The sequence below is a fragment of the Triticum aestivum genome, chromosome 3A (assembly GCF_018294505.1).
Source record: "Triticum aestivum cultivar Chinese Spring chromosome 3A, IWGSC CS RefSeq v2.1, whole genome shotgun sequence".
NCBI classification, from domain to species: domain Eukaryota; kingdom Viridiplantae; phylum Streptophyta; class Magnoliopsida; order Poales; family Poaceae; genus Triticum; species Triticum aestivum.
In genome coordinates, this window is record NC_057800.1 from 602,659,746 (window position 1) to 602,672,987 (window position 13,242).

Here is a 13,242-nt window from a genome sequence, read left to right on the forward strand (position 1 = left end):
TATCACAAAGTAAAGTGCATAAGCAAAGAGCTTGGGTAAGAGATAACCGAGGCACGCGGAGACGATGATGTATCCCGAAGTTCACACCCTTGCGGATGCTAATCTTCGTTTGGAGCGGTGTGGAGGCACAATGCTCCCAAGAAGCCACTAGGGCCACCGTAATCTCCTCACTCCCTTGCACAATGCAAGATGCCGTGATTCCACTAAGGGACCCTTGAGGGCGGTCACCGAACCCGTACAAATGGCAACCCTTGGGGGCGGTCACCGAACCCGTACACTTTGGCAACCCTTGGGGGTGGTCACCGGTACCCGTCAAATTGCTCGGGGCGATCTCCACAACCTAATTGGAGACCCCGACGCTTGCCCGGAGCTTTACACCATAATGATTGAGCTCCGAACAACACCAACCGTCTAGGGCGCCAAGGCACCCAAGATGAACAAGCTCTAGGGTGCTCAAACACCCAAGAGTAATAAGCTTCTCAAACTTCACTTCCACGTATCACCGTGGAGAACTCAAACCGATGCACCAAATGCAATAGTAAGGGCACACAGAGTGCCCACGTCCTTCTCTCTCAAATCCCACCGAAGCAACTAATGCTAGGGAGGAAAATGAGAGGAAGAACAAGAAGGAGAACACCAAGCACTCCAAGATCTAGATCCAAGGGGTTCCCCTCACCTAGAGGAGAAAGTGATTGGTGGAAACGTGGATCTAGATCTCCTCTCTCTTTTCCCTCAAAAACTAGCAAGAATCCATGGAGGGATTGAGAGTTAGCAAGCTCTAAGAAGGTCAACAATGGGGGAAGAACACGAGCTAAAAGGATAAGATTCATTGGGGAAGAAGACCCCCTTTTATAGGTGGGGTAAAATCCAACCGTTATGCTCACAGCCCGCACAGAGCGGTACTACCGCTAGGGCGGAAGTACCCCTTTGAAAAACAACAGCGAGGAGGCAAAAGGCCAGAAGAACCGCCGGAGCGGTACTACCACTAGTCCTCACGGTACTACCGCTCGACCTCACGGTACTACCGCAAACGGTAGCGGTACTACTGCTTGCGAGCGGTACTAAAAAAATACATCCGGGCCTACCACCGCAAGACTTGGGACGAGTTTTTGGTCCGGAGCGGTACTACCGCTGTAGGAGCCGCGGTAGTACTTCTCTGGAGCGGTAGTAAAAAATTACATCCGCTCCAATTCGCGGTAGTACCGCTGCAGCCTTTTCAGAACACCAAAACTGCCACAACTTTTGCAAACGGACTCCGAATTCGATGAAACCAAGTTTGTTGGAAAGCTAGCGACAAGGGCTAACACAAAATTCAAAGAAATATCAATAAGAAGCAAATGAGAAAAGGCCCATAAGAAAATGGTGAGAACCCTTCCTCGGAAAAGACTGGTAAAACCTCCAACACCGAAAACATCATAGAAGACGCATGCGAACTCCGTTTTCGATGAAACCAAGTTTGTTGGAAAGCTAGCAACAAGGGCTAACACAATCTTGAAAGAAATAACAATAAGAAGCAAATTAGAAAAGGCCCATAAGAAAATGGTGAGGACCCTTCCTCGGATAAGACCGGTAAAACCTACAACACCGAAAACATCATAGAAGACGCATGCGAACTCCGTTTTCGATGAACTCAAGCTTGTCATCAAGATGACCATAAGCTCTAAGACTCACAAAGAGAACCAAACAAGAACCAAGAAAGATGATGCAAGGATGCAATGGTTTGAGCTCTCAGCGAACGATACGGTCAAGCTACTCATCGAGAGCCCCCCTTGATAGTACGACAATCGATCCTATAACCCAGTCTCCCAACTACCATCATGAGACCGGTAAAATAGAAAACCTATCAAGGGCAAACCTTTGCCTTGCACATGGTCCACTTGAGCTGGATGAACACGATCTTGACTCCCTCAAGTTGGACCACCTTTCTTGATTGGGTTGACTTGATGAAGACTAGTTGATTGCTCCCCCATACTCCACTATGGGTGAGCCACTCTTCCGCACATCTTCACAAGTCCATTGTCACCACAAAGGACGGCAAGCTTCAAGCATTTGATCTCTTCGTGATGCTCCACTTGAACTTGCACACCGCAACCTAACCCCACAAAGAACCCTCACGAAGACCATGGGTTAGTACACAAAGCGTAATTGACAATGCTTACCATACCATGGGATCACTTGATCCCTCTCGGTACATCTTCTACGCTTTGTGGGTTGGTCAACTTGATTCACTCTTTGACTTAGTCTTGATCAACCTCTCACAAGACCAATCTTTAGGTAATTCCTTGAATAGCACCTTGGTCGACACAAACTCTCCTTGAAACCAACACATGTACTCCAAGAAAAGCCTATGGACAAAAACCTTCAAATATAACTCAAGGCAACCATTAGTCCATAGAGATTGTCATCAATTACCAAAACCAAACATGGGGGCACCGCATGTTCTTTCAAAGGTCTTGGTCCTTAATCCTCACAGTACTTCAGCGTTTTCCCTCTCAGCTTGACCATTGCTCCGTGGGTGAGCAACGGAAGCGAAACAGACTTTGCTGCCGAGGTCTTGGATATATTGCATGAAGGTGCGGCTTGTGAACTGTGTACCGTTGTCGGTGATGACCTTGTTGGGTACACCAAAATGGCACACTAGTCCCTTGAAGAACTTGACGGCTGACTGAGCTGTGACCTTCCTCACTGCCTCCACCTCCGGCCACTTTGTGAACTTGTCGATTGCAACGTACAAGTACTCAAAGCCCCCGACAGCGCGGGGGAAAGGGCCCAGTATGTCGAGCCCCCAAACCGAGAAGGGCCAGGAGAGAGGAATGGTTTGAAGGGCTTGAGCTGGTTGATGAAGCTTCTTTGAATGGAACTGACACGCTTCACACCTGGTGACTAGTGTCGTCGCATCCTGGAGGGCGGTGGGCCAGAAGAAGCCTTGCCGGAAGGCCTTGCCGACAAGGGCCCTTGATCCGATGTGGGATCCACATATGCCTCCGTGTATCTCCGCCAACAGCTCCAGTCCTTCCTCCCGAGGGATACACTTCAATTTTACACCGTTCGACCTCTTTCTGTATAGGACGTCATCAACGAACTGGTACATGGTAGAGCGATGGGCTACTTTTTCCGCTTCTTCCCGCTCTTTAGGAAGTTCCCCTGTTTGGAGGAATCGGACGGTATGTTGTTCCCACGCTGGAGCCTGGGGCTCGATGGCGAGGACTAAAGGCATTTCCTCCGCTATAGGAACGACTGTCTCAACGGCAAGAGCTTGACGCTCTGCCGGAGCTAGCCGTCCCGTGGCGGGCTCAGTGTCCCTGGCAACATCCTTGCCGGCGGCTCCGGGGAGCTCGGCGGGAAAGTACTTGCCGGGTCCTGATTTCCTCCTCTTGTTCTGCTCTGTTGATGGATCAACGGATGGCTGAGTTAGCTGGAGCACAAAGGTACCTGGTTTCACAAGTAGCTTGAGGGAAGTGCATTTTGACAGGTAATCGGCGATATCGTTCTCCGCTCGGGAACGTATTCAGCCTGTATACCGTCAAAACGCTCTTCCAGCTTTCTCACTTCATCGACGTAGGCCTTCATCAACGGGCTCTGGTAGTCCTTGTTGACTTGCTTGACGACGAGCTACGAGTCGCCCCTGACGATGAGCTTCTTGATTCCGAGGTCCGCCGCGATCCTAAGACCGGCAAGCAGCCCCTCGTACTCTGTCGTATTGTTTGTTGACACCTCCCTGGATCACGTACAAGCAGTACGCCAGCCCCGGCGCCGTGTAAGGAGAAAGCTCCATCAAAGTACATGATCCAACTGCAACTTGCCTCCTTGCCGGGGAGAGCAGTCTCTTGGGCTTCTTCGTTAGGTGTTGCGGTCCATTCCGCAATGAACTCCACCAGGACTCGTCTCTGAATCGTCGAAGTACTTTCAAACTTGAGGCCAAAGCTAGACAGCTCCAGTGCCCATTCCACAACTCTTCCCATTGCATCTGGATTGTGCAATATCCGTTGCAGAGGGAGGCGAGTGATGACAGTGATCTCGTGTGCCTGGAAGTAGTGACGCAGCTTCCTCGAGGCCATAAGAAGGCCGAAGAGCAGTTTCTGCACGCCGGAGTACCTTGATCTAGCTCCCTGCAGGAGGGAACTGACAAAGTAGACCGGGTGCTGCATCATTTTCTTCTTTGGCGGCACTTCAACCGGCCGTGTCGTCTCTGCATTGGTGGTATCGGGCTCTGTCGCTGCCATTACCTCGTCGCCAACCTCTCTCTGCGCCACTAGTGCGGCGCTGACCACCTGGTTCGTTGCCGCCAGGTATAGCAGCAACGGCTCCTGTGGCCTAGGCGCAACCAGTATCGGCGCGGAGGAGAGGTACTTCTTCAAATCTTGCAATGCTGCTTCGGCTTCTGGCGTCCACTCCATCAGACCCGCCTTTTTCAGGATCTTGAAAAAGGGAAGGGCGCGCTCGGCAGACTTGGAAATGAATCTGCCCATGGCGGCGACGCAACCAGCAAGCCGATGCACATCCTTGATTCACTTGGGTGCTTCAATCTGCTCTATAGCTTTGATCTTGTTCGGATTGGCCTCTATCCCACGCTGTGACACAAAGAACCCGAGAAGCTTGCCGGACGGGACGCCAAAGACGCACTTCTCAGGGTTCAGCTTGAGATTGATCTTGCGCAGGTTTGCAAATGTTTCTTGCAAGTCTGGTATGAGGGTTGCCCTGTCCTTGGTTTTGACCACTATGTCATCCATATAAACTTCCATATTTCTATGGAGCTGGGGTTCAAAACCAATCTGGACCGCCCTCGCAAACGTCGAACCAGCACTCTTCAGCCCGAAAGGCATCCGTATGAAACAATACGTACCACATGGGGTGATGAATGTTGTCTTCTCTTCGTCTTCTCTTGTCATGAAGATCTGGTGGTAGCCGGAGTAGGCATCGAGGAATGACAACAGATCACACCCAGCTATGGAGTCAAGAATCTGGTCGATGCGCGGCAACGGGAAGGGGTCCTTAGGACAAGCCTTATTGATATTTGTGTAATCAATACATAGCCTCCACTTCCCATTAGCCTTGCGCACTATGACCAGATTGGCCAACCACGTTGGATGGAGCACTCCTCTTACCAAACCCGCTTCTTCCAGTTTCCGGATCTCCTTTGTGATGAACTCTTGTCGTTCCAAAGCTTGCTTTCTGACCTTCTACTTGACGGGCCGCGCATGAGGACAGACAGCAAGGTGGTGCTCAATCACCTCCCTGGGAACGCCAGGGATGTCGGAAGCTTGCCATGCAAACACATCGACATTCGCCCGTAGGAAGGTGACGAGCGCGTCTTACTATTTGTCATCAAGGGTGGAGCTTATGGTGAAAGCTCCTCCCGTGCCATCCTTATTGATGGAAACCTTCTTGGTTCCCGGCGGTATGGCCCTAGGCTTCTTGTTTCCGCCGGTGGATCTCTCTGGCATGTCCTCGACGGGAGCGCTACACTCCGAAGAGGTGCGCTTGCCGGAGTGGGTGTCTGAGGTCTCACCGGTCTTCTTCTTCTTCTTCTTCCCTCCCGGGGTCCCAGCGGCAGGAGCAAGTGCCCTAGTGGCGGCAGCTGCTGCAACTGCTTGCTGGTATAGTTGGTCAGCGCAAATCAGCGCATCTTTCTTATCGGAGGGGATGGTGATGATCGTCACAGGTCCTGGCATCTTCAGGATGTTGTAGGCGTAGTGTGACGCCACCATGAACTTGGCCAGCGCTGGGCGGCCAAGGATCCTGTTGTAGGGCAAGGGGATCTTGGCAATATCAAACACGATCCTCTCCGTCCTGTAGTTCAGGTCGCTTCCAAAAGTCACGGGCAGCATGACCTTTCCCTTAGGTTGGCTTCTTCCCGGGTTGACCCCCTGAAACATGCCCATCTCTTCGAGGTCTCCATCAGGAATCTGCAGTTTCTCGATCACGGCAGGCGAGATCAAGTTCAGACCGGCCCCGCCATCGACTAGCATCTTTGTCACCTTGAGGTTGCGTATTGTTGGTGAAACCAACAATGGCAAGCACCCGACCGCAGTAGTGCGATCAGGGTGATCCTCAGTGTAAAAAATGATAGATGTGCTGGACCACTTCAGCGGCCTTCGGGCATCAAACGACGGCTCTGCCGCTGTAATCTCACGCGCCCACTGTTTAAGCTGGTGGTGAGAAGTATGCAGCGAGGCGCCGCCGTCGATGCACATGGCCTCTGTAGCTTTCTGAAACTCTTGGTCACCGGATTCGTCATCCTCTTCGTGATCGTCGTCGTCTAGCTTTTTGTCACGGCCCCGGGCGGGCCTCTCCGGTTGTTTATCCTTGTCGCGACGGCCCGCCTGGCCGTCACGCTTCTTGCCGGACCCCTCAACACCGTCTTGGCCCTTCTCCTTGTCCCGCCTCTCATATTCAGCCCTCTGCTTCTCAGCGAGGAGCTCAACCTGTCGGCAGTCTTGGAGAGCATGGCCTTTGGTGCGATGGATCTTGCAGTATCGCTTGTCGGAGTTTCCTGGCTTCTCGGCAACCGCCAAGGCCCGGCAGGCGACACATCCAGCAATTTCCTTGCCGGGGTCATCTGCCTTGGTTTTCTTGGTGGAGCTGGTGTCTCCAGATCCCTCAACGGCAAGCACGGCTTTACCTTTGCGCTTCCTGTTGTGGCGCCGGCCCTTCTTCGCCGAGGCGGTGGTATCTTCATCTGAGGAGTCGGTTTCCACGCCGGCGTCTTCGCCGGGGTACTTCCTTCCCTCTTCAGCCCGGGCACATCTGTCAGCAAGAACATAGAGTTCTGCTACATCTTTCACCTTGTTCATTGCCAACACTTCGCGCATCTTGCGGTTACGCACGTTCTGATGGAACGCGCTGATGATGGCGGCAGGGTGAACATCAGGGATATTGTAATGTATCCAGCTGAACCTCTGTATATACTTGCGGAGACTCTCGCCTCCCTTCTGGGGAATGATGTGCAAGTCGCTCGCTTGGCCATGGGCTTGGTGGCCTCCAGTAAAGGCGCCCACAAACTCATGGCACAAATCCGACCAGGAGGAAATAGAGTCTACCGGCAAGTGCATCAACCACGACATGGCGTTGGGTTTAAGAGCCAACGGAAAGTAATTCGCAAGCACCTTATCGTCACGAGCTCCGGCAGCTTGCATCGCAATGGTGTAGATGCTGAGGAACTCGAACGGGTGGGTCTTGCCGCTGTACTTTTCGCCCACGTCAGGTTTGAAAGTGCGGTGAGTGGGCCACTGGAACTGCCGCAGCTCACGGGTAAAAGCCGGGCAGCCTACCTCGTAAGGTAGGCCTCCAGGGCTCTCCGGTGCCGGGTGGTTCACAGCAGGCCCTGCTCGCCTGTCTGACTGGTGGCGCGCTCCACGCCGGCGCTCGATAGTGGTTCGAGCGTCTTCATGTTCTCGTTCCCGAAAGAATTGGCGCTGGTCATAGTGGGTCCGCGGGTCGGATGACGCTACGGAGATTTCGTCGCCCGCAACGTCGCGACGGGCTGGTGTCCGCGGTACCGGGCGAGGAGGAGGCGAGTGCACCATGGTCGCGGCGCTGTCGGCTTTCCTGCCACTGGTGCGTGGGACTCCGTCGGAGCGTCGACTCGGGGGCTCCACCAGACTCGGTTCGTCTTTGTTAGCCACCGCAACAAGGCTTCGGATAGTGGCTCTCCATTTGTCGAGTTTCCCCGTAGTGGGAGGAAAATCGAGGAGCAACCGTGCGCGCGCCAGGGCTTCTGCTGGCGTTGGTGGCAGCGAAACCTGCACGGATCGCGACGCGCTTCGACTTCTGACCATGTCAGAAGGAGCTCTATCACAACCCCACGGTCGCATGCCATCTTCACCAGCGCCTCGGCGAGCGGGCAGGTCTTCTACCTCCCGGGAGTGGCGCTCAGGGCTCTCCCCGCAGCGTCGCCCGGGGTCTTCTGCGTGATTGCATCGTTCGTCACGCGCCGTTTGAGAGGAGCGCGCCGTCGATGCCGGCGTGGGAGTCTTGGAGGCCCTCGCATCGCCTTCGGGCAGGGCGGTAGCGATCTTGGAAGGCCCCGCGCCACCCGCGGAGGGCCTGGCTCCGTCTTTGGATTTGGCGGCGTGCGGCCCATTACCAGGCGCACGAACATTGCCGTCTCCCAAACTCCGGCTGCTGGGACGGTGTTGGTGTTCGCGAACGGCGCCCCGGGTCCTTTCTGCGACCGGTCCGCTGCTCGCCCGCGTCGGGACGGGATGTCCGGCTTCCGACGGGCCAACCGCCACCATCGTCTTCTTCTTGGGCGCCATGATGATGAAGAAGTGTCGAACTAACTGCTAAAGCCGATTCTCACAACTGCGCTCTCCTACCTAGCGCGCCAAAGATGTCGGTGATGAACGACACCTATGGGATCACAAGAATCCCTGCTACGGTTGCGGGGCGCGGGGTCGTGAGAAGAGCGGATCTAACAGGTAGCACACGGTCCGTTTATCCAGGTTCGGGCCGCGAGGATGCGTAAAACCCTACTCCTGCTTTGGTGGATTGCATATCTATGTTCTTGAGCTAGCTATGGGGCGTGAGGAGCTCCAAAAAGCCGAATCCTCTTCTTGGTCACCTCGGGCCTCCTTTTATAGGAAAGGGGTTGCCACAGTAGCACCAGGAGGTGGAAAGGGAACAGTGATGTGAGGTTATCCCTCGCATTACATGACAAGGCGCATTTAATGCGTCTTGCCCAGGTGTCCTTGCTTTATCGGGGATGGGGGAGAGCCCTGTCTCGTCTGTCGCCGCTCCCTCTCGTGTTGACACGCGCCCTGGCCAGCGGCGCCCGCGGTGCCATGTAGGCAGGCAGGCACCTGAGGTGGCGCAGTGGTAGGTCTCCACGAAGATCTGCATGCTGCCACGCAGGTGCCAGCTCAGCTGGTTGGGTCGGCAGCTGCATGTGAACGGTGGTGGAGGTTTGACTGGCGTGGGCCTGATGGTGGCCCTACGGGTTTTCTCGGCAAGGGCCTTGCCGGGGCCCCGGCAAGGGTCTTGCTGTGGCGCCTGCTGTCATCCCCGACAAGGCTCTTGCCGGGGGCCTTGTGGTCTTCCTTGGCTGGGATCCCGCCAAGGATCATCATCTTCTAAAGGGTGTATCTGATCTTGAATGCCTTCATAAAGATCTGCATGCCACCACGGGGATGTCTCCCGAATCCTTGCCCCATGGGGGCAGTGGACTCAAGGGTGACTCACTCCGCAGGCGTGGGGCGAGCTGCCATGGCAAGGGTCTTGCCGGGTTTGCTAAAACCGCCTCCCGACAAGGATCTTGCCGGGGGGTCCGCTTCGTCCCCTTTGCTCTCTGTGGTCTTGGTCTTGGCGTCGTTCTGCTTCTCCTGAGCTTCGGCCTTACCTTGGCTCACCTCCATTGCCTTGCTCAGTGTGGTGGTGCCCGTGGCTCAGACTGCCCGTGCACAGTTATAGGGGTACAAAAAGTGTACCCCTCTTTTTGTAGGTGTTAAAAGGCCGCTATTTCCCGAACACGGATTTTATGCATGCTATTGTTCCTTGTAACGCTTCGGCTACCTGGCGAGCAATCGTTGCCGGGAAGGCGGCACTGGAGACTGGCCTGCTAAAACGGATTGGCGATGGCTCGTCCACGCGCGTGTGGCAGGATGGATGGCTACCAGGCAAGCTTTCGTTGCGGCCCACTGCACAGATAGGTACATCACCTATTAATCTTGTTTCAGACTTGATCGATGATGTGACTTGGTCTTGGAAAGCTGGCGTTGTTTGAGAAAATTTTATCCCACCGGATGCTGATGCTATTTTAAATATTCCACTCAGACAAGGAGGTGGTGATGATTATTGGGCTTGGGATCATGAGAGGTCGGGTTCCTATACTGTGAAGTCAGCGTATCGCGCTCTAATGACTCATAACGAGCATTCAACTCTAGAGGAAGGGGCGACTACAGAATCTTCAGAGAATAATAAGCAGTTATGGACTCGTCTTTGGAAGCTCAAAGTGCTACCTAAGGTACGTGTGTTTTGGTGGAGGGTCCTCCGTGGCATTCTTCCAGTGGAGAGCACACTACAGTACATGCATATTGCAATCATAGCACGATGCAAGGTGTGCATGAGAGCTGATGAAGATTTGATGCATGCTTTGATCAAGTGTTCACATGCTCAAACTTTCTGGACAGAAGCTCGAAAATGGTTGCAAGTCAAGCTACCGGAGTTACACCCTATGACTTGGTGTAGGGATATTCTTTGCGACTCTTGGTTCTCAGAGAGTGATCTGGCAAAAATTGTTACTATCATGTGGGTTATTTGGACCTCTCGCAATAATATAACGCATGACAGAGCAAGTATGAACCCGATGCAATCTCTCAACGTATAAGAGAAACTCTTGCCTTGATGGAGCTTCCCTTGGAATAGACGAAGGTTCTACCTAGCTATGGCTGGAGGCCACCGTATCAAGGCTGGACAAAGGTAAACACAGATGCTAGTGTTTCAGTGCTTGAACATAGAAGTGGAGCTGGAGGAGTGGCATGGACTTCCTCGACCTTCTTGGCAGCCTGGAGTAAGCCCTACCCCGAGGCGTCTGCTTTGCGAGATGGGGTGATATTCGCACAACTTCAAGGCTTTTCGCAAGTGCTCATGGAAACAGATTGCTTAGAATTGGTTCAGCTATGGCACTCGCGACGGTTTTCGCGCTCCATCGCAGCGCCGCTATTATTAGAAATAGAAGAGCTAGCCTTATCTTTTCTATCTTTTGATGTTCAACATGTATCGAGAAACTCTAATATGTCGGCCCACTTGTGTGCTAAACATGCTTGCACCTTGGGGATCACCGAGTGCTGGATGGACTCCCCCCTGGCTTCCTCATGACCAGCGTTTTGGCTGATCGTGCGGGAACAAAGAATAGTTGAATAAAGCTCGAAGTTTCCCGCAAAAAAAAACAGTCTGCTATGGTTGCCTTTGCTTTTTTAATAAAAAGTTTGGGCAGGGGGGCAACCCCTTTCGTTTCAAAAAAAAAAGTACTCCCTCCGTCCGAAAAAACTTGTCCCAAACTTGTTCCTCAAATGGATGTATCTAGCACTAACTTGGTGCTAGATACACCCATTTGAGGGACAAGTTTTTTCAGACGGAGGGAGTACATCGAAATACAAAAATCATCCAGTTTCTGTGGTGGCTCAAGTGTGGCTGATGTTAAGATTTTGATATGACAAACAATGGTGGGACAGAAGTATTGGCAATAAGACAGCCCAAATGTTGAGACATAGTGGTTGAAGGTTCTCCCTTAGTTAAAAAATTATTACAACATGACTAAGATATGGCCGTATAACTAGGGGAGCATAAGCGGAAGTTTATTTTACCCCAACAAAAGCATTTCTGAATACATGTTTGGTACCCTGAAGTCTCAAAGGTCAGAGATAAAGTCTGAAAAAAAAAACTCAATTTGACTCTTGAAGGTGTTCAAGTTGTCCCCTTCAGACAACCATGTTAGATGCCACCTCAATCAAATACTCCCTCCGTCCCAAATTACTTATCTTACATTTACACTTGTCTAGATACATCCTTGTCTGAACAAATCTAAGACAAGTAATTCGGACCGAGGTTGTATTAGACAAAGAAACTAACTAGGGACGACCAATATTTTCCAGTTGCAACGTTGACCATTAACAACAGGTTAATGATGAACTCAGAACGCACAAAAGCTCCATCATGCATGGTATTCTTGAACATCATGATGACTGAAACAAACAAACACCAGAGATACCAATAAAATGCTACAACGCAGTCTATCATCACGCATCTAACGACCAGCAAAACAGTAGCTAAGCATAGATTGCACTTAACAGCAAAACTGAGAGCAAAAAATGATACTGTAGAAAATTTGTAGGCACAGCTTAACCTGAAACCACCCGGGCAAATCAAGGCAGTTCTCAAGGTATCTTAATTTTGCAATGACCAACAGTCACAACTCATATCCTGGCAATTGTTAAGAACTCACCAGTCCTTTCCATACTCCAGAGTGGCAACAAAGCATTTAGTTTCAAAATCACATGATAGAACTGAGCACATGCTATAATTTCCTTTCTTTTGATAGGCACTGCCCGTATTGAGCATATATAGGTGACCAGGCTTTTCAGCACCATGAAAGCAGACATCCAGACACCAAGAAGGAAGCTAATTTTTTGTCATATAAAACATTCAGGTAACACAACATCTAGCATGTCATACTCAGAAGTTCTGCAACTGATATATCATAAAACATGTCTGCGACACATGGACCAATAAGTAACATGACTACTTGTTCTTCCCGGTCTTCTTCTTACCCCCGGTCGTCGCTGGTGCGCTGCTGATCTGCGGGCGGGGGTGGCGATCAGCCTCGGCGGCGTCGAGCCACTTGAGCGGGTGCCGGTTGAAGAACGGCCAGTTGGGGACGGTGACGAGCGCCGTGAGGACAACCCCGCCGGCGTAGACGAGCAGCATCAGCTGGAAGTCGGCCATCGCGTACCCGACCAGGAACGCCGCCACCGCCGACGCCACCAGCAGCACCTGCATCAGCATCTCCGCGCTCTTCTGCCCCTGCCAATCCATCTACGCACCAAGAAAGGAGAGGACGGGGGTCAGGTGGTTCGATTGGTACAAGAAAAGGGGCGGATCGTGGATGGATCTGGGGCGCCGGGACGTGGTTTCCGTGGATCCATGTCGACATAAGAGGAATTCTTGGAAGGATTATAGGGGCGAGAAGAGGAGGACGAGAAGGATGGGTGCGGAGTATTACCTTGCTTGCCGCCTTGCCGGCCGTGCCGCGCGCTGGAGTCGCCGGAGGGGAAGAGGACCGTGAGAGAGATGGCGACAATAGGGAGATCTGTCGTGGGTTCGCAGCGCCGGCCTGCCTATCGGAAATAGGTGCGTCTAGGTGCAGAGGGGATGCCCCTAAAAAAAAAAAAAAAAAAAAAAAGAGGTGCAGAGGGGATGAATTCGGCTGCGAAAATCTTATTTGCCGCTCAATGCGGCAAATAGTTGTCCTAACGCACAGGCGTGGGGCAGTAGGCCCAGGCCCCATTAGCGATTTCGCTGGCGTTTTTCTCTTCGTTTTTCCTTTCTCTCTTTTTTTCGTTCTTCGGGTTTTATTCTTTTTTTACTCTTTCGGTTTTTAATCTTCACTTCCTTTTCTTTTTCTTAATTATTTTTCTTCTTCTTTTCAGGGATTTCCTATTCTTTTATCTTATTTCTCCTTTTTGATACATATTTAATTAAAAATACATGAACATATATGAAATTATATATATTTAAAATATATTG

The 13,242-nt window shown here is 52.0% G+C and overlaps 1 protein-coding gene across 1 annotated transcript; it reads right to left on the minus strand.

Annotated features, from left to right (window-relative positions):
• Positions 1–12,113: 12,113 nt before the first annotated feature.
• Positions 12,114–12,864, minus strand: LOC123062519 (probable signal peptidase complex subunit 1). The gene is made up of 2 exons (XM_044486066.1): positions 12,719–12,864; positions 12,114–12,531 (listed from the first exon to the last, which is right to left on the minus strand). The coding sequence occupies exon 2, from the start codon at positions 12,529–12,531 to the stop codon at positions 12,238–12,240; it is 294 nt and encodes a 97-aa protein (XP_044342001.1). The 5' UTR covers positions 12,719–12,864; the 3' UTR covers positions 12,114–12,237.
• Between the last annotated feature and the right edge of the window lie 378 nt (positions 12,865–13,242).

Coding starts and splice junctions, on each gene's coding strand:
- LOC123062519 (XM_044486066.1), bottom strand. CDS start 12,531: ATGGATTGGCAGGGGCAGAAGAGCGCGGAGATGCTGATGCAGGTGCTG.